At 44.8% G+C, this 26,578-nt stretch overlaps 1 protein-coding gene across 4 annotated transcripts in view; it reads right to left on the bottom strand.

Moving 5' to 3' along the window:
- Positions 1 to 24,052, bottom strand: part of FAR1 (fatty acyl-CoA reductase 1) — a 56,450-nt gene extending 32,398 nt beyond the window's left edge. For 3 of the 4 annotated variants that reach the window (XM_070762750.1, XM_070762740.1, XM_070762733.1), the window contains exons 1-2: positions 23,931 to 24,021; positions 2,684 to 2,878 (exon numbers count right to left, since the gene is read on the bottom strand). In XM_070762750.1, the coding sequence (XP_070618851.1) occupies positions 2,684 to 2,872 (189 nt within the window). In that variant the 5' untranslated portion in view covers positions 2,873 to 2,878; positions 23,931 to 24,021. Of the gene's footprint in view, positions 1 to 2,683; positions 2,879 to 23,930 lie in introns of all 4 variants that reach the window. The other variant, XM_070762744.1, reaches the window with a different exon arrangement.
- Between the last annotated feature and the right edge of the window lie 2,526 nt (positions 24,053 to 26,578).

The following is a 26,578-nucleotide window of genomic DNA, read 5'->3' on the forward strand; positions in this document are numbered from 1 at the left end:
CCTGCTCCTAGGCCTCGGAGCTGCTGAGACTTGAGGGCAATCTGGGCAAACCCAGAGTTCGTGTCCCCAAATACAGCGTGGCCAGCCTCCCTAAACTTTAACTAAAGTAACCAAGGCACTCTGGTTGGAGGCTTAGCCGGTGGAGAATTAAGCCTGAGCGTCCCAAAGCCCACTCCGGGATCCGAGCGGTGGACTAAGGCCTACGCGGCTGGCAGAAGGCCAACACGAGAGGCCTAAGTTAAAAAAGGGCGCGAAGGCCTTCGCGCCGAAAAAATCGCTCCGTAATAGAAATCTTAAAGGGGAAGCGATCGACTAAGTCCAGGAGACTAGAAACAAGCGTCTCGCACCGCAGGAGGTATCTCTTAAGCCCTTTAACAATAGCACTATAAATAAATCAATGAAGCAATACTTGCCAAGGACCTCCAGGCCAAAGGATTAAAAGAATCCACAAGCGGCAGCGGGGATCGTAAACGGCAAGAAAAGCCGTGGGAAAACGAAACCGCAACTTCTCCCAAAGGAAAAAAGCCGAGCCGCAAACGGCTGGCGCTATTAAGGCAAGTAAGCAAATAAGTATAATCAAATCTTACTACTTTTGAAGGAAAGATCGAAGGGAAGGTGTTAGAATGTTGAACGAGCTATCACAATACAACCGCAGGATGCGAGAACTGAGCGAATTCTGGGGAAGGGGCGGATCCAGCAAGCTTTTTTAACACTAGGCTCAGTTCCACCGGATTGGACATGAGCAACCCATGTGACTGCTGGACCCGCTCCTTCAGTACGGAGAATTACTTTTCACTGAAGTGGCCTGTCTGTCCTCTGTTGCTGTTGAATGCTTGGGAATGTGTGGCCAAAGGTGGTGGGGCTAGTTAACTTATTGGGGACCATATGTTCAGTGCATGTGGTGTGACATAGGTATCCAGCTTGGGAAAAACAAGTGAAAGATGGAGAGCTAAGGGCAAATGGAAGTACAGATAGTAGGAACTCAGGTACAAGCTGCATTCAAATGCACTGAGAGCTTTTTGAAAGTGTTTAGCCCTGGTGTCAAAACCTCATCTTGTATTTCATGCCTGGGCTATTAGATGCTTGGTGGTTTTGAGCTTTAGCTGCTGCTTTTGAAGACCAGGGCAGTATGTAATAAAGCTTTTCTCATTCATGATTTTACCATGGATGAGGGCATTAGCCTGTTGTGTCTCACTAAAAACTAACTGGCCCTCTCTTGGAACTGCCTGAATTCAGCTTTTGGAACAGGTGAGATCAAAGGGGAAGTGGGGAGGAGGTATGTCTTTAGTCATTCTTATGTGGTCTTAGAACAGGGGTGTCAAACTCATGTCGTCATGGCAGTGTCACGTGATGTATTGGGATTTCCCCCCCCCCCCGTTCACTAAACTGGGTGTGGCTGCGGCCAGCGGGCCAGGAGCTTGACAGCCCTGTCATAGAGGCTCTACTCTGCAGTTCACCCGTATGTTGAGGTGTTCTGCTTAAAGTTGAACTCTAAGGAAGGGTTGAGATGGTTATTAAGGCACCACCCTTCTGCTCAGCAGCATCACTGCCTGAACAGATAAATTCTTTTCCTGTGCTGTCAATAGAGTTGCAAAGGCTGTTGGTGCTCAGGGATTTCAATTTCCCACCTGATGACATTTAATCTGGAGCAATGCAGGAGTTTGTGGCCTCCATGGCAACTATGGAATTGTCCCAAGTCATCAATGGTCTAATACATACCAGTATCTGGATACTGGATCTGTTTTTTGTCTCACAGCAATTGCAACATGATTGGATGGTAGAGAATATTATAATCAATCGATTGCCTTCTGGTTAGCTGGTGTCAAATGGGCCCTATCTCCCTGGATGTGGTCTTACTATGTGATCTGGGATGAGTTTGAGCCAATGGTTGGATCCGTGCCTCTCATATTTTGAGATACACAAGATTTTCCCTGCTGCAGCACTTGACCTCTGGAATGAAGTAACCCTGAAATGTGGGTGGCTTCTACCCTGATTTTGGAGGATCTTCATGATCTTTTTCAGGTCTTGGCCAAGGATTTCACATTTAACATAATTATAGAGATGGGAGGTACGTAGAGGTCTTCTACTCAAACCTCTTGCTCAAACAAGAAATCCTATACTATTTCAGACAAATTGTTGTCTAATCTCTACTAGCCTGGTATATCACATATCCTTGTCACTGAGAAAAAAAGTAGATCTATCTTTTCTTTGTTATGGTACTCTTTTGCTGTAACTACTAAATATATCTTATATTGTTTCTCCATTTATTTGAAGACATATAAATGTCTTTTATTGTTTTTCATGTTCAAGCTCAACTCATCTGAACTTTTAATTTCCTGACATATTTCAGGGCATCTATATGTATTCTTCTTTGATCACCCATCTCTATCTTTCCATCTTTGACATGTCTTTTTGTTTTCAGATCTCCATGGAAATTTTTGTGCAGGAACAGTGAATCATTTATTCCTTGCCTCTTCTCCACCAGAATGTTCTCATAGTCTGACACCAGTAGGTTAAAAAGAAATATTTGACATTCAAGAATGACAAAAGTTTTTGATAAGAAAGTAAGCTAGGCTCTAAATGAATTCAACATTACTGCAACATATGTATTATCTCATTTTTAGTCAAAACACATTTCAATAATCCTAAACATTTTTACTAAACATGTCTTCTGAAATCATACCTTGCAGTTGATCATTTCTTCTACTCTCTCTTTAGATGTCTTTCCTGATTTATATCTCACCAAAACATATATTGCCTTTATCTTTGGACAGGATCGTAGTAGCTTTTCTAGAAGAACCTTTCCCATGAAACCGGTAGCACCAGTGAGGAGGACATTCTTGCCTTCATAGTATTCTGGGATAGATACCATTATGATCTGAAGAGAATTTAATAATAAGTTATGGCCTGCAACCATGCTGCCCGTCAACTGTATTTTATGTGCTCAGTTTTCACAGGACTAGATATCAAATTTCATTACCAAATTGTATCAAATCCTCCTTAATATAAGTGAAAGAAATCAGACTTTCTGCTTTCTTTAAATATTACAAGATTATATATCTATAGTGGGAAAGCCTAAACTGAAAAAGTATAAATGTAAATTAAAACAACCCTTAAAATCCTTGAATCCTGAAAAAAGCATTGCATAAAATACTGAAATTAAATTAAGAAATACAAGAGGCCATAAACTAAAAAAAACCCCAACAATCAATTAAAAAAATACTTTATATCTATATATATATACAGTATAATTGCTGGCAAAATTGGCTAAGATATCATCCAAAATGATAACTAAAAAACAACAACTGGCTAGTTTACCCATCATCTAGCATTATATGAATGTGGCTTAATACTTAGAATTGGATTTGATTTAGCATGTAGCAGATTTAACATCTAATCCCATTTGATTCATCAGCAATATAGCCACCCATGACCTCACTCAAAATTGTCTTGCTACATTGGCAAATATGTATGTGTGCTTTTTCAGATATAAAACCTTCATGGTAACTGGAGACATATTACTAAGAATTTCTGAACAAAGTACTGTACTAATGCAACCTTCTTTTGAAAATAAGTTTCAAAGCAACCACAATCTGATTATAAGTAAAAAGCTTTGTGTATTAAGGAACGTTTTATACTCCCAAGTAAGTATAGCAATGGATAAAAGGCAATAGATTTGCTTTCTATTTCTTTTCAGTATAGCAACTGAACCTTTTCTGTGAAATTAAACTATGTTTATTCAGCAAGTAGCAGTTCTTCCTCTAATCAGGACGCACTTATTATAAATAGGTTCTTTCCTTTGGCTTATGTTTCTTTTCACTCTAATTCAGGGTGTCAAATTCAAATCCTGTGAGCTGGATTTGGCCCATAACGTGGTTTGATCAGGCCAGCAGGGCTGTCCTGGTCTATCCAGTGTGAAGAGGAAATATCAGGCAAGTGTAGCTTCAGCCTTGTCTACCCAATGCAAAGAGGAAGCATGCTAGTCAGCCACACCTACCCAGCCATCTGAGATCAACTACATCCCTGATGCTGCCCTCAATAAAATTGAGTTTGACACCCCTGCTCTAATTTATCCTCTCCCGTTCTTTTCCTTCCCTAATGCCTTGCCACTTCATTTTCTTAGTTTCCAACAGTGTACAGATAGTCCTCAACGTATGATGCCAATTGAACCCAACTTTTCTGCTGCTAATTGAGATACTTGAGTTCTCTCTAAACTTACTAAGTGAATTTTGCCCCATTTAACAAACTTTGTTGCTACAGTTGATAAGTGAACTGCTGCAGTTGTTAAGTTATAGTAACGCCTCTTCTCGTACGCTGAGCGGGTACAGCAGTCACGTGGGTTGCTCGCTGTCCAATCCGCAGAGGACCGAGCCTAGTCTTGAAAAAGCCTGCTGGATCCGCCCCTTCCCCAGAATTTGCAAATCCGTAGACTTAGGCTCAAGTGTGGTGGCTCAAGTAGTGCTCAACTCTCATGATAGGAAAAATTACAGGTTAAAGAGTATAACCACAGTTCGAATAGAAAAAGGGAGGGAAGTGACTGCTGTACCCGCTCATCATACGAGAAGAGGTGTTCAGGTAAGGGATCAACGCCTATTCTCCGTACTGAATGAGCGGGTCCAGCAGTCACGTGGGACATACCCAATAGATGAGTTCCTAGGGAGGGATTAGTTGGCTATCGTGAGAGATAACGGATTGGAGGACTCTTCTGCCGAAGGCAGCATCCGCTGAAGCGCAAGAGTCAATTTTGTAGTGCCTTATGAAAGAGTTTGGAGAGGCTCAAGTGGCTGTTTTGCAGACTTCTTCCAATGGAGCTTGAGTTGCCCATGCGGCAGCTGTGGCTGCACTTCTTGTGGAGTGTGCTGTGATACCTCTGGGTATGCTGAGGGAAGCTGACTCATAAACCTTTGAGATAGTCCCTCGGATCCAATGGCCTATTACAGTTGAGGATACCTTGGAACCCAGGGATCTGGGATATAGGCTATGAATAGGGCTTCTGACCTTTATTTATTTTATTTATTTATTTATTATTTAGATTTGTATGCTGCCCCTCTCCACGGACTCGGGGCGGCTCACAACAAAATATAACAAATCATAACAAATCCAAATAAATTTAAAATATTTAAAAAGTTTTAAAAAGAACCCCATTTACTAACAAGCACACACACAAACATACCATGCATAAATTGTACATGCCCGGGAGAGGTGTTTCAGTTCCCCCATGCCTGAGGGCAAAGGTGGGTTTTAAGGAGTTTACGGAAGGCAGGGAGAGTAGGGGCAGTTCTAATCTCTGGGGGGAGTTGGTTCCAGAGAGTTGGGGCCGCCACAGAGAAGGCTCTTCCCCTGCGGCCCGCCAATCGACATTGTTTAGTTGACGGGATCCGGAGAAGGCCCACTCTGTGGGACCTAATCGGTCGCTGGGATTCGTGCGGCAGAAGGCGGTCTCGGAGATATTCTGGTCCAGTGCCATGAAGGGCTTTAAAGGTCATAACCAACACTTTGAATTGTGACCGGAAATTGATCGGCAGCCAATGCAAACTGCGGAGTGATGGCGAAACATGGGCATACCTAGGTAAGCCCATGACTGCTCTCGCAGCTGCATTCTGCACGATCTGAAGTTTCCGAACACTTTTCAAAGGTAGCCCCATGTAGAGAGCGTTACAGTAGTCGAACCTCGAGGTGATGAGGGCATGAGTGACTGTGAGCAATGAGTCCCGGTCCAGATAGGGCCGCAACTGATGCACCAGGCGAACCTGGGCAAACGCCCCCCTCGCCACAGCTGAAAGATGGTTCTCTAATGTGAGCTGTGGATCGAGGAGGACGCCCAAATTGCGGACCCTCTCCGAGGGGGTCAATAATTGCCCCCCCAGGGTAATGGACGGACAGATGGAATTGTCCTTGGGAGGCAAAACCCACAGCCACTCCGTCTTATCCGAGTTGAGTTTGAGTCTGTTGACACCCATCCAGGCCCCAATAGCCTCCAGACACCGGCACATCACTTCCACTGCTTCTTTGACTGGACATGGGGTGGAGATGTAAAGCTGGGTATCATCGGCGTACTGATGATACCTCACCCCATGCCCTTGGATGATCTCACCCAGCGATTTCATGTAGATATTAAATAGCAGGGGGGAGAGGACCGACCCCTGAGGCACCCCACAAGGGAGAGACCTCGGAGTCGACCTCTGACCCCCCACTAACACCGACTGCGACCGACCGGAGAGGTAGGAGGAGAACCACTGAAGAACAGTGCCTCCCACTCCAACCCCTCCAGCCGGTGCAGAAGGATACCATGGTCGATGGTACCGAAAGCCGCTGAGAGGTCAAGGAGCACCAAGAAAGAGAATAAACCCCTGTCCCGGGCCCGCCAGAGATCATCCATCAACGCGACCAAAGCAGTTTCCGTGCTGTAACCGGGCCTGAAACCCGACTGCTGGGGACCTAGATAATTGGCTTCTTCCAAGGACCGTTGGAGCTGGAGCGCCACCACCTTCTCAACAACCTTCCCCATAAAGGGAAGGTTGGAGAATGGGCGATAGTTATTAAGTATGGCTGGGTCCAGGGAAGGCTTCTTGAGGAGGGGGTGCACGAGCGCCTCTTTATAGAGTGTTGGAAAAACTCCCCTCCCCAAGGAAGCGTTGATAATCTCCTGGACCCAGCTCCGTGTCACCTCCCTGCTGGCCGAGACCAACCAGGAGGGACACGGATCCAGTAAACAGGTGGCGGAACTCACAGATCCAATGGCCTTGTCCACTTCATTAGGTGTCACCAGATCAAACTCTTCCCAGACAGGTGGACAAGTACGTGCCCCAGTCACCTCGACTGACTCGTTGTCAGTCGACTCTGTTTCCCAATTGGAGTCGAGGTCGGCCCGGATCTGAGCGATTTTATCAGCAAAAAACGTATTAAAATCCTCGGCACTGCTCTGCAAGGGCTCCCCAACTCCCCCCTGATTAAGAAGGGAGCAGGTCACCCTAAACAGAGTGGCCGGGCGGGATTCCGCTGATGCAATCAAGGCGGCATGGTACGTGCATCTTGCCGCCTTGAGCGCCACTTTGTAAGTCTTAATAAAAGCTCTTACAAATGTTCGATCAGATTCAGACCTACTCTTCCTCCATCGCTTCTCTAGACGTCTCTTCTGGCGTTTCAACTCCCGGAGCTCCTCGTTGAACCATGGAGCTCTACGGGGTCTAGCGCCACGGAGAGGTCGCAAAGGCGCAATCCGGTCAAGAGCCTCCGCTGCAGCCTTGTTCCAGGCCTCCGCAAGAGACTCCGCCGAACTGTGGACGAGTGCATCTGGAATAACCCCAAGCACCATCTGAAAGCCCTCTGGGTCCATCAGGCGTCTGGGGCGGAACATCTTAATTGGTTCCGCCTCCCTGCGGGGAAGGATTGGAGCCAGGAAGTCAAGCCGTAGTAGAAAATGGTCTGACCATGACAAAGGCAATGCTTCTAAGCCCCTTAGTCTCAGACCATTACTCAATTGCTCAGAAAGGAATACCATGTCAGGTGCGTGCCCTCCCTCGTGAGTCGGACCCTGTACTACTTGAGTCAGGTCCATGGCTGTCATGGTGGCCATGAACTCCTGTGCCAACCCAGAGGTTTCGCCGAGTGACGGCAGGCTGAAGTCCCTCAGGACAATAAGTCCAGGGAACTCCACCGCCAACCCGGCTACCTCCTCGAGTAGCACAGGCAGGGCTTTTGACACGCAGCTGGGAGGCAGGTACGTGAGAAATAAGCCCACCTGAACCCCTAAGTCCAACTTCATCAAGAGAAACTCGCAACCCGCAATTTCCGGAGCAATGAGTCTACGTAGGCAAAAGCTCTCCCTGGCTATAATAGCCACTCCTCCCCCCCTTCCCTGGGGCATAAATAACTAAAAACTCTATATAGAATCTTATTAATAGTTAATATAAATATCAAATTAGCTTAAAACTAGAATACTAAATTACACTAAATTATTCTTAAGGTCTTAAAAGAATAACATTATCAAAAATTAATAAATTTATAAAGTGCAGGATTATAAAGTGCTGAAAATATAGGAAATAATTAAAATCAATTGTCCATCAAGTAAGTAATACAGCACCAGATCTAAAATGTGAGTTCTGGAAAAAAGGGATCAATGTTCAGGGAGAAGTCCTAGCATATTGCTCTTCAGGGTCTTTAGTGCCAGCCATTGCCACTGGCTGGCACTCTCAGGTCTTTCTATGGGTCCAGAGTCACTTTCACTCCTCTGCTCTTACAGTATTTCCAAGTCTCCAGTCCCTCTGCAGTCTTACATGATTTTAATGCAGGCTCCATGTGGTCTCAATAGGGCGAGCCTCAATCTCCATCCTGGCCCCCTCCTTCCTCTTTCTTCTCCTTCCTCCCACTAGTTTATTCTTCCACAGGCCCTCTGGTGCCAAGTGCTCCCACCATACAGCTCCTCGACGTCTCGGGTCCATGTAGTGGGGGCAGGGCAATCTCGGCCGTCGTTCTTCTCTCGCCCCTCTCCTTCGTTGTTCCTCTCTCACCTCTCTCCCCCGGCACACACTTTCTCCTCCCGTCATGTCTTTTGTCGTGCACTCGAGGCTTCTCCAGGGGGTCATCAATTACAGGAGACCTCCTCCGAAAACCTCCCCCGAAATCTAGGTCGCAGGCCGGTTGTTTTTGGCTACTTGGCTGGCTCCCTCTCCCTGGCTGTCACGGTCTTTCGTTCTTCCATTCTCCGACTCACCCCCGGCAGCACAACTCAGCTGTGAATGACAGCCGCCATTCCACAGCGTCTCAGCTGGTCTGACTCCAGGCGTGTTCGTGGCCAAACAGCTCTCCACTGCCACGAACACAGCCGAATCAAGGATTTCCAGGGGCAGGGATACTTCGCCTCCCCAAACTTCCAAACAGGTTTACTGACTCAGACAGAAATTTCCTATATTTTTGGTGTTAAACCGTAGTCCGGTTGAGCGATAATTCCATCTCTCCTTCCTGCTTCCCCCACCTTCAGATGGGTCTTGTCCGTTGGATATAGATTCTCAGTGCTCTGGTGAGATCTAAGGTATGCCATCTGACTGCAAGCTGATGGTTCTCATTGGAACAAAATGAAGGCAACAATATGTCCTGGGATCTGTAGAACATGGAATTGACCTTGGGTAGAAAGGTGGGGTCCAGGCGCAGGACTACTTTGTCCGTATGGAACTGGCATAGATCCTGGCGAATGGATAGGGCTGCCAATTCTGAAATGCGTCGGGCAGATGTTATCGCCATCAGGAATGCTACCTTGTAAGATGCTGAAGGATGCTGACATTAGGGGTTCATATGGTGCCTGAGTGAGGGAGTGGAGAACCCGTGGTAAGTCCCAGGACAGGTATCTGTGAACCTTGGAAGGCCTGAGGTTCGAAATGCCTCTTAAAAATTCTTGAATTTCCGGGAAAGAGCAGAGTGGTTGTCTGTGGGGTCCTGCTAGGACCGAAGATAGAGCGGCTAGATGATGGCAAATGGTGCTAGTTGAGTCCGCGAACCAAGGCCGGCGTGGCCAGTGAGGAGCGATCAGTATCACCTGGGCCTTCTGAAGGATGATCTTGTGGATCACGTCTGGGAGAACTGGAATTGGAGGGAAAGAATAAAGCAGCCCTCAAGGCCAGGGGACTCTGAGTGCATTTGTTGCCTTCGCTCCCGGGGATGGTAACCTGGAGTAGAATTGAGGGAGTTGAGTGTTGGTCACGGTTGCAAATAAGTCTAGCGATGGGTTACCAAATTTGAGGCAGGTTTGCCGAAACAGAGCTGAATGAAGACTCCACTCTCCTGGATCCAGAGTCGACCGGGAGAGCCAGTCTGCCTGCACGTTGAGAACTCCCGATATGTGGTCGGCCCACAGGGACTGTAAATGTCTGTCTCTCTGCCCAGAGACCCAGCTTCAGGGCTTCCCTCATCAGGGCCTTGGACCTAGTACCCCCTTGTCTGCAAATATGGTTCTTTGTGGCTATATTGTCCTTGAGAATGAGTACATGTTGATTGATGATGTGAGATTTGACTTGTTTGAGGGCTAATGACACTGCTCTCAATTCCAGCCAGTTGATAGGCCTGGAAGCCTCCTCCACTGACCACATGCCCTGGGCTATTAAGCCCTGAGCGTAGGCTCACCAGTCCGTTAGACTGGCATCTGTGGTCATGGTAAATTGATCTGGACACCTGAAGGGGGATCCCTTGTCCAGAGCGGGGGAGGTCCACCACGTAAGGGATCTTAGGACTGTGGTCGGAACGGTGATGAGGCGTGCTGAACTGCTGTTCCCCGATCTCTGGAACGGTAACAGAAGCCATTTGAGATTCCTGGCATGAAGATGAGCCCATGGGATAATACCAATGCAGGACACCATCTTTCCCAGTAGGGAAGACAGAGTAACAATAGAAATCCTTTTCTGGGACCTTATCCGGGAGATAAGCTCCTTGATACTGGTTTCTGTCAGATCCAAGGAGACCATAAAGTCTCCTGGATGGATAGAAGCTAGGATGGATGACAAGGAATGCATCTTAAATTTCCTATATTTAATGAACTGGTTTAAATTTTTGAGGTCTAAAATGGCCCTCCATCCTCCAGATGTCTTAAGGACCATGAAGAGGATGGAGTAGAAACCAAGACCTCTCTGGGAAGAGGGAACTGGTTGGTTAGCCCCGATAGCCAGCAAATGTTGAATAGCCTCCTCCATTCGAAGACGAGATGGAGAAGAACTGGGGGATGGGCGTGAAATGAAATGTTTAGGAGGCATGAGAATAAACTCCAACTGGAGTCCCCATTTCACAGTGGAAATAACCCAGGGGTCCTTACAGGAACAGCGTTAGCTGGAGGAGAACCAGGCCAGATGTCCCCCAATGGGAGTAGAATGGAGATCACCATCTAGGATTTCTGGAAGCTCTGGTCGAGGAAGAACCTCTTTGAAAACGGGATCCTCTACCCCTGGGGTTTCTGCCAGCTTGGGAGCGAAAACGAGGGGAATACTGACCTGAGCTTCTCTGGAAAGTGAATCCTTGATCCTGTTACCGGCTAGGATGTCAGCAGTCTCAGTGAGGAGGGGGTCCAAGAGGTCGCCAAATAGAAGGTTGCGCTTCAAAGGACCCATGGCTAGCTGCCATTTTTGCCTCACTCCTGCCTGCCAAGGGCGGAGCCATAGAAGTCTTCTGGCTGTCGTTGAGGCCACTACTGATCTTGCTGCAAATCTTGATGATTGCAAGGTAGCATCTGCTATGTATTGGGCCACTGCAAAAACTTTAATGAAGTCTTGTTGGCCCTGTAGATCATCAGGGGGAATATGCTGCTGGAGTTGTTGAAGCCACAAGAGAATAGCTCTAGAGAAGAAAGATACTGCTGCTGCACTCTTGATAGCCCAGGTATCCGCGAAGAAACACCTTTTGAGCATTTGCTCTAGGTGTTTGTCTTCGGGTTTTAACACCTCCTCTGCTTCACCAGGCATAGCAGCCGCAGAGTGTAGAGTTTTTACTTAGTAATGGTAACCGGTAAAGAGGGAGATGCCCTGTAGGCCTGGGTTGGGTCTGGCTCAGAGGGATCTTCCATCATAATATCTGGCTCCTCTGGACCTAAGCCCCATAGGTTAGGTTGGGGTCTGTTTAGGTTTGGCTCATCCAGAGAAAGCACAGGGACCCCAGAGGGAGGCAGGTTAGAAGCCTCTGGAGGGTCCGGGCTAACATGCACTTGGGCCTGTACTTTTAAACGTTTAGCCGATTTCCCATGTATCCTTTGCAGAGCTTGGTCCCTTCTCTTCTCAGCCCTGGTGGGTCTAGCCATTAAAAGGGCTCTGGAGGAAGAGGCCTGGGGGATATTTTCAATTTCATCACCAGTAGGCCTAGATTCTCTGGGACCTTTAGAAGTGTCTCTCTTGGGAAACAAAGTCATGGCCTGAACAAATTACAGGTGCAAGACTTGAGCCAAAATGGATGGGAGAAGCTCTAAAGGGCAACATTCCCAAGAGAAAGGGGGCCCTGCTCCTAGGCCCTGGAGCGTCTGCAGCTCAAAGTCAATCTGGCCGGTACCAGAGTTCGTGCCAGTGAGTACAGAATGGCAGGCCTCGCTAACCTTAACAAGTAAACCAAGGCACACTGGTTTGGAGGCCTAGCCATGGAGAAAAGGCCTGAGTGGCTCACAGCTTATTCCAGGGCCAAGCGGCAGACTTAATGGCGCCAGGCGGGATGCGCGTAGGCGATCCACAAGGGCCAAAATTACTGGGCGCTGAGGGCCTTCATGCCAAAATAAACCGCTCCAACGTTTTGCTACAAACAGAGGGAAGACTAAAGTCCTGGGGACAATAACAGTCTCACTCCGCAGGAGGATAAAAGCCCTTTTTTAAAAAAACAGTTCCTTCACTTGCCGGTAAACCTCCAGGCTGATTAGATTTGTTAAAAAATATAATCCAACAGTAGCGCAAGCAGGGTACGTTGCAAAAGCAGCAATAGCCGCGCTGCAGCTTCTCCCTTGGCACCGAGCCCAGTAAGGCTGGCGCAAAATCCCGGCAAGCTTAAAGTAAAAAGGTAAATGGAAGTTTTACTTATCTGATTGCAGAAGGAACGAAGGGAAGGTGTTTTAGAGAGGAGCAAGCCACCACATGTCCCGCTGGATCGCAGGACCGAGCGAATTCTGGTGAAGGGGCGGATCCAGCAGGCTTTTTAAAGACTAGGCTCGGTCCTCTGCGGATTGGACAGCAAGCAACCCACGTGACTGCTGGACCCGCTCATTCAGTACAGAGAAAAGGGGATCACAGGACACTGCAACTGTCAGCTGCCAAGCAGCTGTAACTTTGAAAAGCCAATGCATTGCTCTTAAGCCATGGACTGTCTGTATGTCTTTACCATTTCATTCCCTTTTCCTCCATCCACTATTTTTTCAGTCTCAGTGATTTGCCTTTCTTTTACTTCATGCCTTTTTTGTAGGCTTCCACCCCCTTTTGTAAAAGCAAACATAGGAATCTAGGTGCCATCTTTACATCTGGAAGTAGCTTTTCATTTTGCAGCTAGCACCTATGACAGGTCAGAGATGGAAGTGGGAACAGCATAGCACAGGCATATCTCCATTTTTTCCTTACTGCACCTCTCTTGCAGTCTGTTTCCAAGATATCAGGGTTTTATAAATGTCTTGCTCATAGATACAACTTTAAAGCAGCAGGAAAATACAGCAAGGAAGAGGAACTATTACCACCAATGACAGTAAGAACTTCCTGACAAAATTTATTGGTCAAGCGAATAAGCTATTAAGAAATATTAACAGTGACAGGCACAATTCAGAATTCAGTGAGATCTAGGCTCTTAACAAAAAGTTCTTAACAAAAACATGAATTTTAAACAATGCGTGTTTGTAATCAGGTAAAGGTCAATCTTAGCTGAACTCCATCTGAGAGTCTTAATCTGTTATTTCTGGTACTAAGCTTTCTTGAACATTCTACTTGTATTATCGAAGAGCTTTGCATTGTATATTTGCAGGAAAAAAGTAGCTGCAATCCTTGCAAAATGCAGCTCCTGTTAATTGAGACTAAAAATAGGTCATGTGTCTCATCACTATCACTTTAATTAAGCTAGGACTCCCACAAAGCAGTGCAATTTAGTCATTTTCCTATTTATCTATCATGTAACTCTTAGTAAAAACTCCAGTCTATTAAGGAAATTTATGAATGGGATGAGAAAAAATAATACTTTAAATTCTGACATTGGGAGAAGTATATCACAGGGATCTCTTTCCTTGTTGTTATTAGATGTGAAATCATGTCCCACCCATCATGACCCCATAGACAATGCTCTTTCAGGCCTTCCTGTTCGCTACCATCCTCTGGAGTCCATTTAAGCTCACACCTACTGCTTCAGCGACTCCATTCAGCCACCTCATTCTCAATCGCCCTCTTCTTCTTTTGCCCTCAATCTTCTATCTTTCTCTTTGCTTTAAACCTCTCATGGATTTATACATTTCAAACTTACACCCATTCACTTAATGACAGTGTTATTCACTTAACTGTGGCAATTGGCTTAATGACCCATCATAAAAATCGTCATAATGTGAAATCTGATCATATGTGATTATAATGGCAATCTTGTATAATCAAACTTCTGTGTTCAATTGTGGTTATAAGTTGACAACTATTAACATACAGCTTTCACACAGAAGAATTATAAGTCACTAAGCCAACACTCAGAATCTTTTGGGTAATATGAAGTTGAGAATTACTTGTATAAATGACCAAATTCTTATTTCAGGTCTGTTGCAATTAAGAATCAAAGACTTTCCAGTTTCCTCCATTTTGGGGGAGGGGGAATCTGCCATCTGGAAACTCTTTCCTCCACGATCCTCGTGCTTCAGGCACCCTTTTTGCAATCGGGAATGAGGATCTGCCACCTGCATAGCTCTAGAAAAGAAGGATGCTGCTGCTACACTCTTGATAGCCCAGGTATCCGCGAAGAAACGTATTTTGAGCATTTGCTCTAGCCGTTTGTCTTCGGGTTTTAAAACCTCCTCTGCTTCACCAGGCATAGCAGCCACAGAGTGTAGAGTCTTAACCGGTTCATCAGGTTTAGGGCATACAAAAAGATCTTCATAAGATGGGGAAAGCTTATATAATTCCTTGTCTTTGGTTGTGGGATTGAAGCCAAAGGCTGGGTGGTCCCACTGCTTGAGCAGAGCATCTTAAAACAATTTGGGCATTGGAATGACCTCTTTGTCTTCCTGTAAGAATGGTAGATTTTCCTCAGGAAGAAGCAGACTGTTTATCTTGCCCGGCTAAGCCTGTAGAAACTCTTGCTTTAAATAGAAGAGATTTGAAGAGTTGAAATGGAAAAATCGCAGCCGAAGTTGGAATCTTGATTTGAGATTCCTCATCTTCTGACAGGCAATGAAAAGGGTCATCTTTATCCTCTACGTCCACGTAATCGTTCTCATCCTGAGAAGAATCCGAATCATTAATTGGAACTCTGTAGGATGAGAGTGAACTCATGGGCCTAGGGGCGCGTGGAAGGGGACGAGAGTGAGAAGGCACATTGATGGCCGAGAACTTGGCATCAATGGCTTTAGATGTAGGCCTGGGATGGGTCTGGCTCGGAGGGATCTTCCATAATGTCTGGCTCCTCTGGACCTAAGCCCCATAAGTTAGGTTGGGGTCTGTTTAGGTTTGGCTCATCAAGAGAGAACACAGGGACCCCAGAGGGAGACAAGTTAGAAGCCTCAGGGGGGTCATTGCTAAGGTGCACTTGGGCCTGCATCTTTAAGCGTTTAGCTGATTTTTCATGGATTCTCTGCAATGCTTGGTCCCTTCTCTTCTCAGCCCTGGTCGGTCTAGCCATAGTAGGGGCTCCCGAGGAAGAGGAGGAAGAGGCCTGGAGGATATTATCAATTTCATCACCAGTAGGCCTAACCTCTCTGGGACCTTTTGAAGTGCTTCTCTTGGGAAACGAAGTCATGGCCTGAACAAATTACAGGGACAAGACTTGAGCCAAAATCTGATGGGAGAATCTTCTAGGGCAACGTTCCCAAGAGGAAGTGGGCCCTGCTCCTAGGCCCAGGAGTGTCTGCAACTCGCAGTCAATCTGGACGGTACCAGAGTTTGTGCCAGGGAGTGCAGAAGGGCAGGCCTCGCTAACCTTAATCAAAAGTAAACCAAGGCACACTGGTTTGGAGGCCCAGCCAGGGAGAAAAGGCCTGAGGGACTCAAAGCTTACTCCAGGGCCAAGCGGCGGACTTACTGGCGCCAGACGTGCGTGGGCGACCCGCAAGGGCTGACAATTACTGGGCGCTGAGGGCCTTCGCACAAAAATAAACTGCTCCGAGATTTTAAAAATGGAGGGGAGTCTAAAATCCGGGGGACAATCAAGGGAAGCTTGCTAACAATCCCACACCGCAGGAGGAAAAAGAGCTCTTTTTTTCCTTTTAAAATCAATGCTTAGCTTGCAGGTAAACCTGCTGGCCGAGTAGATTTACTAGTAAATGCAATCCGGCAGCAGCGCGTTTTGGAAAAAAAACCACAGTAGCTGCGCCGCGGCTTCTCCCTCGGCGCCGAGCCCAGTAAGGCTGCCGCGCAGCCAAGGCAAGCTCTACAGTAAAAGACAATAATGAATTTTACTTATCTGATAGAAAGAAGACGAAGGGAAGGTGTTTTGCGAGAGGAATGAGCCACCACGAGTCCTGCTGGATCGCAGGACCGAGCGAATTCTGGGGAAGGGGTGGATCCAGCAGGCTTTTTAAAGACTAGGCTCGGTCCTCGACGGATTGGACAGCGAGCAACCCACGTGACTGCTGGACCCGCTCTCTCAGTACGGAGAATGGCGAGGACCAGCTGCCCATGTATTTAAATATTTTCAGGGGAGGGCTTATTTTCAGAAGAGGGTTTATTATTTTCAGGGAAGCACGGTATAGTTCTAGAAGAGTTCTATTCTATGGCGAGAAACAACTATATAAATCTACTGTTCAATAAATGACTGTTTTCTGTCAGGCCACCTCTTCTACACCCATTTTGTGAGTCTCCAAATTCCAAATGTCAAGTCCCAGCCCTAGGTGGGGAATGCAGTGGAAACAACGAGCAAGGAGGCATCTGAGACCAAATATGAGACCAACATAAAAATGTTGAAGATCTACATAATAAAGCCAGTTCTGTATATTTAACAATAGCTTTTAGTGTACAATTGATTAAAATGGTATCAACTGTTACAATTCTTTTCTTTAACAATTTTCTGAACTATTTATGCAAAAATTAATCAGATTCTGATTTATTCATGGACATGACTGGCTGTACAAAAACCATGTCTGTTTTTGTCTACAGAATTTACTGAATAACCTGAGAGCTCTACAGACAAGCAAGATAAAAATATTGCAAATAAACAAGTCACCAATAGTAGTGTGAAAGCTGCAAACTACAATAATGCTGTTTATTATAATCCTGAATAGTTGGAAGTACTGTACACCAACAATGTTTTAGGAAGCAAAGATAAACCCAATTTTATTCTTGATACAACTGTTCTCATTTTACTATCTTGTCCTTAAACTTTAGATTTATCTTTAATTTAAGATTTTAGATTTTTCTCTAAAATCTGACTTTAGAAAGTATTGATTACAAACTATTTTTAGATGAAATATATATTCATATGTCCTTGATTTAAGTTTATTTCTGATAAAAATGTACCAATCATTGTAAGTAAAAAGTTTGGGGAGAGATACTTTGCCATTTGAGATAAATATTTGATCACTAAATGATTTTTAAAAAATATGTATTTCTGCGAAATACAGAGCAACAGTTCCAGTGCTAAAGCCAATTTGTTATCTCAATAAAAGGTGCTATTGTCTAAAGTTATCTAAACACCATTGTTATATGCACAATAGCTCCTCTGTTAAGAGCTCATGTACCATTTCATCTCTGATTTGTTGAAATATCAGCTTTACTACCCTGTTTTCCCCAAAATAAGACATCCCTTGAAGCCCAATCAGGCTTTTGAATGCATGGCAATAAGGCCAAGCACTTATTTCAGGATTCAAAAAAATATAAGACAGAGTCTTATTTTCAGAGAAACAAGATAGTCCAGTTTTCTTTTAGGAACTCAATTTTATAAAAAGGAAAAGGAGTAGAAAACCTGAAGAAGAGACACTGTAATCACTATAAAGGAAATTTTGGTTTCTGTCTAAATTTGGGTTTCAATCATATTAAACAACTTGGGGCTTTTCAAAGTGCAATATATTATGAGAATACAACATATTGTGTTCTTGTGTTAATGGTGACATTGTATGTTTGCAATAGTTGGTATTATCAATACTTCAAATAGAGGGGAAAATATACCAAAAAAAAATGGTTAGCAGATTTTCAATAAAATTGTTCCAAATATTCTACCACCCAGAAATGCAAGTCAGCAATATAATTCAATAATTTTAACACAGCAAAGTTCTAATTAGCTAAAATCAAGTCCTTGCCTCCAAAGTATAAGAGCTGCAATAGAGGGATTAGACACGTTTTACTGCTGCAGGCATCATATTGGGTTGCCCTTACAAACGAAGTAAACATTATGACTCCACCTGCAGTTCAGAACTGATAACTCAGGAATAGAATATATTTCTAGACTTACACTCTGAAAACAAAAGCACTGTACTTCTGCTTTTGAAGAACGCACTGGGCTTATTATCCTCACCAGAATCTAGGTTCTTTTAGTCACAAACAAGATAACGGAAGCAAGAGCACTGGCTTCTCTTTTTATGTACAATATACAGTAAATCTTTATTGAAGAACAATTTATTGGTTGCTCTTGCCTTTGCTACAAATCAGAAAATCTGAATGGCAATATTACCTATATTACTAATGATATGGCCAGACTAAAAAAAAACCCAAGATTTAAAGAAAAAAGAAACATGTGGGCTAGACACAAACAAATCTCTAGAGCATTTTCAAGCTTGCTTAGCAAATGATATACAGTATAAGAATTACTTGGGGAAAATAACAGTTGAAACTTTTTACAGCAACTTCATTAGTGGCATGCAAAATTGTTTCAGGTAGTTGCATACAATACCTTTTAGCACTTTGATTCAAAGAATAAGGTATTAACATTAAATTTAGTAGGTACACTTTCATCTTGCAGGACAATTGCCCAAGTGTATAAAGGAGGGAAAGATAAGTGGAGATTTAGGTTCATTGTAATATTCTCTCAAAAATAAGATGTTTGGTATAGATTTTGTGCAAAGTTAATACTTTAATCAAAGTATACCATGCTTCTAAGCATCTTTGTTTTGGGGGGGGGGCGAGAATACCCCTTGGCACATTTATGTAACCCAAGTACAAATATAGTTTCTTTGAAAATGGCCAGTGCAAATAAAATAAGAACTATTATAATGCATCAAGAATAGTTCTGGGCTGGTTTGCCTTATTTTGTAAAGTCGTAATAGCATGGCTTTGTGCCCTTGTGCTTGGGGTATGCAGATGAGCATGCAGCCCTGGGGTTTGAAAGTCCTCCTGCTGCCTCTTAATTCTTAACATTTCTTCATTGTTTTTAAATTTTCAATTTATACACTTTTTAAAATTTACTGTATACTACCCATCTGTAAGAGAGATGGGTGGTTCCTAAATATGCCAAATATTAAATGCAATCTCGGGAATTTTCATATATAAAGCTGTGCAATAAATGAATTTGAAGCAGGCAAACATGCTTTAAAACCATTGTCTGTACCTCTTAGTAATATATTTAAAGAAAGCCATGGTATGATAGCTACCATGTATGCTCAGGAAAGTTCCTTGCCTCAGATTAAAATACTCCGCAGTTCTACTGATATACACGTTATACCTTCTGGCTCAATATACCAAGATGAGTCTAGATTATTCTCATACATATTATTTCTGGTCTTTTCAGATAGGAAAATCTGAGATATTGCAATAATCTGCTAGTACTACCAATAATCCTTATTCTGCATCTTTCTATTTGTCACAGAATTGACAAATTTAATTAAAGGATCACCTAAAACAAGGATTCCAGATTTTTTGGAAATGATCTCCACTAGTTTGGACAATTAGAAATGCAACACAAATTATCTCAAAGGATTCAATACATTTATATATCTGACATAGTCAAATTTCTCATAAGGCAGCAAATCTTTAGCATCTTTTTCTAGAGGTAATCCACACTTTTTATATAAGAGAGTATACAGATAGTCCTCGCTTAAGATGGTATTAAAAATTGTTCGAAATTAGGATGGTGCTTTAAAAAAACTTACTAAACAGGCCTCACATTAACAATATTTGTAGTATTTATTTCTCTTGCTCAATCATGCATACCAAGATGTCCTCAAAGAAAAAGAGGGGGGAAAACCCAAGTTCAGTAGTAAGAAGCAGAGGAAAACTGAGGTGAAATCATAGGTACAGCCGCAGTCACACAATTTTAACTGAGCAAACGCTCTGCTTAACAACCAAGTTTCTAGTCTCAATTGCTGTCCTGAAGAAGGACTACCTGTTCCACCATCAGTGGCGGTCTTTTTCCTGATTAAGCAGCCCATAATTGCAAAAAGTATCTTGGTATTCATCAAAGAGATCTGAGAACTATCAAAATTATTTGATCTACTGCTTCTTTGATAAATCAATACATTCATTTTATATAAAGTGTCAAAAGTGGGCAAAAGTATTTGGGCCATTAGGTTTGTTTTTAAACTTCTCACAATTAGGTTCTAAAATCATCAGCAGTCATACTATTACAACTCCTTGAACTGTATGCCATATAATTTAGCTGGGAATTTGCCAAACATTTTGGCAAGCCACAGCCCATGAACAGGTTGATTTGTGGTATACAAACCTGCAAAACCACTACAGGAAATAAATCAATATTACCTAAATATAGGTAATATTGATTTAGGTTCCTAAATATATTAGAACATTTAGAATTATATGCTGGGATGAAAACCAGATAATTAAATCACTTGTCTTAAAGCAGTGTTTCCCAACCTTGGCAACTTGAAGATATTTGGACTTCAACTCCCAGAATTCTGGGAGTTGAAGTCCAAATACCTTCAAGTTGCCAAGGTTGGGAAACACCGTCTTAAAGTGAATCTTAACACTCAATAATTAATTCATGGATTCATATCTAGCAGTAAGTTGGATTTCTTTTTGGAAAATAATAAGATATAATAGTGTGCCTATTTAAAAAATCTGTTTACAATAGTTAGTAAACTTGGAACACTAAGAATAAGTACACTTGAGAAGATTGCACATTTGAGAAGATTGCTATAATGGAAAAAATGTGAAGTGTAATAACAATATAAATAATAAGTGAAAGCATGTTCGTCCCAGAGGCTCAACTACTTCAGTAACTGGGTAGTATTTCATTTTATTTTTACTTTTAAGTTTTCTTAAATTTTTCTATATTACTACAGAGTAAGAGAGACCCTTTTCTCTCTTTCATAAACAAAAAAACACAGTTTTAGAGTAATTTAGTATATTATTTCTTTTTATCAGATTTTTTTTACAATTTCTTCTGCTTTTTTCATATTGATTCCAACACGATATTTGTTTGTTGCATAACATACACTTACTGTATCTGCAAAGTCTTGCTAAGCAAAGCATCAGCAATCTTTAATGCTTCCTTTTTGATGAAATACACTTATTTTAACAAACTGATGACTCATACTATATTAAATAATTTCAAAATATTTGGGCTATCTACAAAAAAAACCCCATCCCAAGGCAGATTTTTACTAGAAGCACAGACTCTATTATTCAAAGTATTTCCTTTCTAAATGATCCTAGCACACGAAGTTAGTAGCATCTTTATTTCAGTCTCAAGAGATACATCCTCATTCTGGCATCCCACAACTTTATTTTTACAATTGTTAATCATCATTGAAATGCTGTGGTAAGACAGTAAACAGACTAGAACCGTGATGGCAAACCTATGGCAAACATTCCACAGGTGGCGTACAGAGCCATATCAGAGGGCCTGTGAGGCGTTACCCTGTCAGCTCCAGTACGCACTGGCCAGCTGTTTTCGGCCTTCCAGAGAGGCAATGCTGTTTTTGCCCTCACCAGGCTTCAGGCCTCTTCCAAAAGCTATGTGCGTGTGCTGGGCTGCCCCATCAAAGGGCTAAAAGCGAGGTGATGTCAGCAGTTTCCTGGCACCAGAGCCGAAAGGGCCCGGTGGAGCAGCTATGAAGGCACACCAAAGGTAAGGGGGCTGGGGCCAATCATGCTCAATTCGGCTGGTTTTTTTTTTCTTTCCAGACCAGCTCCAAGCAAGCTGTGCACAAATGTCAGCAATTCTTGCGTCACCATGTGTACCACTTGCTGGGAGCTGATCTAGAAAGGAAAAAAACACGGCCAAATTACACAGGACTCACCCCACCCAGGTCTCTCTGAACAGGTCTCCCTACATAGACTCCCTGCTGAACTACCCCCAGTGTTCGCCCACCCTCCGATCTCTTCCCAGTGCCCACTCTTTCCTGCACAAACAATCTGGGGGCGCCAAAAGCACTCACCCTTTACTTGCATGCTGTTACCAGCTCCGCATCCCCCCCAAGACAAACAAGATGCTGCTACCTGGGTGTAGGGGGGATGAACAACTGGTAATAAAGAGCAGGTAGAGGGAGATGGAATAGCTCAGAGGTCGGGCTCTTTTGGGGCAGGCAATCAATGTCGGGTCGCATAATTCAGGGTGGAGGCTACGTACAGAGACCCTTTCAGAAGGACTTTGGTTGGGCGAGTTCCACCTAATTCGGCTGCAGGTTTTTTTCCCTTTCCAGACCAGTTGCAAGCAAGCGGTGCAGGCAGCGGCGCAAGAGCTGCTTAAGTTTGTGCACAGCTTGCTTGGAGCTGGTCTGGAAAGGAAAAAAGCTTCTGGCAAGGGTGGGGAGGGAAATCCCAGCCTACTGTTCTTGCTGCCCCCATCCCTTCATACCTGGCAGGGGCAGTTCTCACATTGCTGCTTCCCCAGTAGTGTGGTAAGAAGCGCACTGGCCAGGAATGCTCCCTTAGAACAAGGATAAGGCACCAACATTTGCTGGTGAGAATAGCCATGCTGGATGCTGCCTGGCACTTGATGCTGGCAGGAGGATGAGGAGGAGCAGCGGCATCAGAACATTCACGTTGGCAAAGTTTGGTGTCAGAGGCTTTCCAGAGCCAAAACAGGCTGGGAGGGGAGGTACGTGCGGGAAAGCACACATGCAAGCATATGCAGAGGCGGCAGTCATGCACGCATGCGTGTGCATTGCATTGTGGGTGCTATCATGCACATGCGATATCGCAGGCGCGCATACACACACTTTTGCCACACAACCAGAAAAAGGTTTGCCATCCCTGGTCCCAAACAAGTTTAGAGTTGCTTGGTATACCTGAGAGCGTGTTACTGGCTCCACCCGCAGGAAACAAGCAAGATAAGGATAATGAAACAACATTTATTACAAGAAAAACGAGCCAGGTGGCGCAGTGGGTAGAGTGCAGTACTGCAGGCCACTAAAACTGCTAGATCTGTAGGTCAGCGGTTCAAATCTCATCACTGGCTCAAGGTTGATTCAGCCTTCCATCCTTCTGAGGATGGTAAAATGAGGACCCCGATTGTGGAGGCAATATGCTGGCTCTGTTAAAAAATATGCTATTGCTAACATGTTGTAAGCCACCCTGAGTCTAAGGAGAAGGGGGGCATTAAAATATATATACAGTTGACATATATTTAAAAAACAACAAGGATGTTGACAAGAAGCCTTCAAAGTTATATACTTCTCCTAGTAGCAATATCGTCTACCCAAGCCTCTTCCTTCTGATGCACTTGTTTTTCAAGGCAACTTGCTCAATCCAAACCACATTTTCCCCACATACACACACTTCTGTTCTCATTCTTATACTTGTTATGAGGAAGAATACTGTATAACGGTCTGATAGGGGGTGGCAGTCTCTCTCTCTCACACACACACAAATACTTAGGAGCCATTTTATGTTTGAATAATTTATCGTTTCACCTTATTACCCAAAGAGCTATCTAAACGGGAATATGCATTACGGAACAAAATAAAAATTAAACAACCCCCCCCCCCTTTCCGCGTCCCTCTGCCCGAGAGGCGTCCGCCGCCTCCCCATCTTTGCAACTCCGACAACGCTCTCCCTCCTTCATCCCCCTTCGGAGGAAAAGGAGGGCGGGCCACCAGAAAACCCGCTCGCATTCAACGTTCCCTTTCCCGAGACAAGCCCCAGCCCTTCCCCTCCCCAAGCCCCGCTGGTGAGTCTGGGGCACCGGCGTCTACAGGCCGGAAGCGCTGCGTTCTCCTTTCAACCGTCGCCTCGCGACTGGGGCTCCACACACAGCCTCCCGTGCCCGCCGCACCCCCACCCGCCCTCCCCAACGTGACGGCGGATTCCGCTATGTCTCGCCAGCCGCCGTCTCTCCTCGCCGTCGACCTCCCCCCTCCCCTTCTGTATCCTCATCTGTCCCCACCCGCCCAAACCCTCGCCGCCAAGGAAGCCGCTTACCCAGACGTCTTACTTCTCGCCTCTACCGGCGCCGCTGCAACTGCCGCTCTTCTATCCTACAGCGGTGCTTGGGGCGCGGGGGGAGGGAGGAGGAAGCCTCGGCGGGAGGGCCGCCCTCGCATAAGTGCTATAGGTGGCCGTCTACGCCACTCTTAGGCGCGCCGGCTGGCCATCTCGTTTGATTGGGCCAGGGTGCCGTAGGTCCATTTATTGGGGAGGGGGCGGAGCTCGCTTGCCTCCAGTTGCAGAGCGAGTTTGACCAATAGAAGGGAGAGGGAGCGGAAAGGGGAACGTAGCGTTCTGCTGTGCCGGCCTCGCCGTTATCTTAGCGCTCGCTTTGCCGCCGCCGCCGCTCTAGTCTATGCATTAATAGTCCTTGGCCAATAAAAAACCATCGAGGCTGGCCCGTTCCGCCGCCGTAATGTGTTTCCGTTGAGCTCTGTGGTCGATGTGTGGTTTTTGATTCGGTTTTTTTACACACAGCTAACTTCCGTTTTTTGGGTAAATAAATAAGTTTAAAACGGGGTGCTTTCGTACGAATGAGTTGAGGGGGAAACTAGTCTGCTGGGTTATTTTTCGAGACCTGTGCACTGGACTTCTTGCTTTCCTTTTTTTTAATTAACAACATGGATGTGGGAGTTGCATGGGTTGGGAGGTGGACAGTTCAAATCTTTCTTGAGACCTTTTGCAGTCTGCGTGAAGTCTTATTTTTAAGAGATTAACAAGAGTTGGAAAGTCACCTTGGAGGTCTTCTAGTCCAACCCACCTACCAGCAGGAGATACTTCTCACAGAAGTTTCAAACTCAAGTTCATTGAGGGAGGTGTGTCAGAGCTGTATTTGACAGGAAGCAGCAGGAGGGTATAGCAGGGAACTTGAGTCAGAGGTTCCTGTGACACTCCCAAGCACTCTGCCAGCAAAAACGGGCTCCTGAGCTCCATTTTCAGCTAGCCACCTGCAACCCTCTACCAGTGAAAATGGACTCTGTTTTCACTGGTAGAGGCACCACGGGCTAGTACTTCACAGTTTCCAGGATGGCCCCACGTACCATACCTAAGCACACTTCTTGGCCAGGTTCGGCCTCCTGCCTTTAGTTTGACATCCTTGCCCTACACCAGTGATGGTAACCTATGGCACAGGTGCCACAAGTGGCACAGGGAGCCATATCTGCTGGCATACGAGCCATTGGCCTAGCTCAGCTCCAATGTGCATGTGTGCCAGCTAACTGGTTTCTGGCTTGCACAGAGGTTCTTGGGGGGTGTTTTTGGCTTCCAGGGAGCCCCTGGGGGTATGGGGTCTTCCCCCAGCTCCAGGAAGCCTTTGGAGCCTGGGAAGGGTGAAACACAAGTCTACTGGGCCCACCAGTTGGGGAAGAGTCCATTTCCAGCCTCCAGAGGGCCTCCGGGGGTGGGGGAAGCTGTTTTCGCCCACCCCAAGCATTGAATTATGGGTGTGGGCACTCGTGCATGTGTGATAGCGCACAAACACACTCTTGGCACCCGAGGATAAAAAGGGTTGCCATCACTGCTCTAAACCATTTCTGACAGATGGCAGCCCAGTCTCTTTTGGAAAGCTTCCAGTGATCAATAGCAATAGCATTTAGACTTATATACCGGTCATAGTGCTTTTACTGCCCTCTCTAAGCGGTTTACAGAATCAGCATATTGCCCCCAACAATCTGGGTCCTCATTTTACCCACCTCAGAAGGAGGGAAGGCTGAGTCAACCTTGAACTAGTGGTGAGATTTGAACTGCTGGACTACAACTAGCAGTTAGCTGAAGTAGCCTGCAGTGCTACACTTTAACCACTATGCCACCCCAGGAGCTCCCACGACTTCCAAAGACAAGCTGTTACATTGGTTGATTGTTCTCACTGTCAGAAAATTTCTCCTTATTAGGTTTGTTATGTTAGTGGGCAATTTTTATGGAGAACTCCCAAGTGCCAAGTTGCTGGGGTTCTTTTTTCTTTTTTTTAATAGATAATTTGATTAAGTTTAACTGGGCAAAACGGTGCATCTTAAGGTTACAGTTTTGTTGCCATTTCCAATCATCCTTGACAGGTTCCCAAAAGTCTTGTAATTAATTAATTTTGTTTTTATTTTGTCATGTTTGCGTAGGATATATTGGAGGTGGTGACACTTTGAGATCTGCATGCAATGAAATTTCATTTTAATGTATGCTGATTAGTGTTCATTTAAAGCAGTGCTTCTCAATTATTTTCTGTTATGCCCCCCCCCCCCCCAGGAAGAAGCAAACATTTTGCACACACACCCTACTCTCTGCTAGGATTATTGTTTGCAATATTCGGCACATTTTTGCTGAAAAAGCTCAAACGGCTTATCAGTGTGATTGGGGTGTAATGTTTTTAATTTATTTGGCTTCATGCTCTCTGCTGCCAACATTTTTAGACACAGTAAACATACCAATCTTTCCTTGTCTCCCACCATAGTCACAGTGAAGCCAAGCACTACATACACTTCATCAAATTTCCTTTTGGGAGACTTACGTTTGTCTCATAATCTCCGTCTCTCTCCTCCTTTCTTTTCATCCCTGTTAAATATTTTTTCATGGTGTCTCTTAAGGGTTTGTTATCTGCACTTCATATCTCCTGCTCTGTGCTGTGTGCTATTGTTTGGGGCAAAAAACCCTTA

Source organism: Erythrolamprus reginae, chromosome 1 (assembly GCF_031021105.1).
Source record: "Erythrolamprus reginae isolate rEryReg1 chromosome 1, rEryReg1.hap1, whole genome shotgun sequence".
Classification (NCBI taxonomy): Eukaryota; Metazoa; Chordata; class Lepidosauria; order Squamata; family Dipsadidae; genus Erythrolamprus; species Erythrolamprus reginae.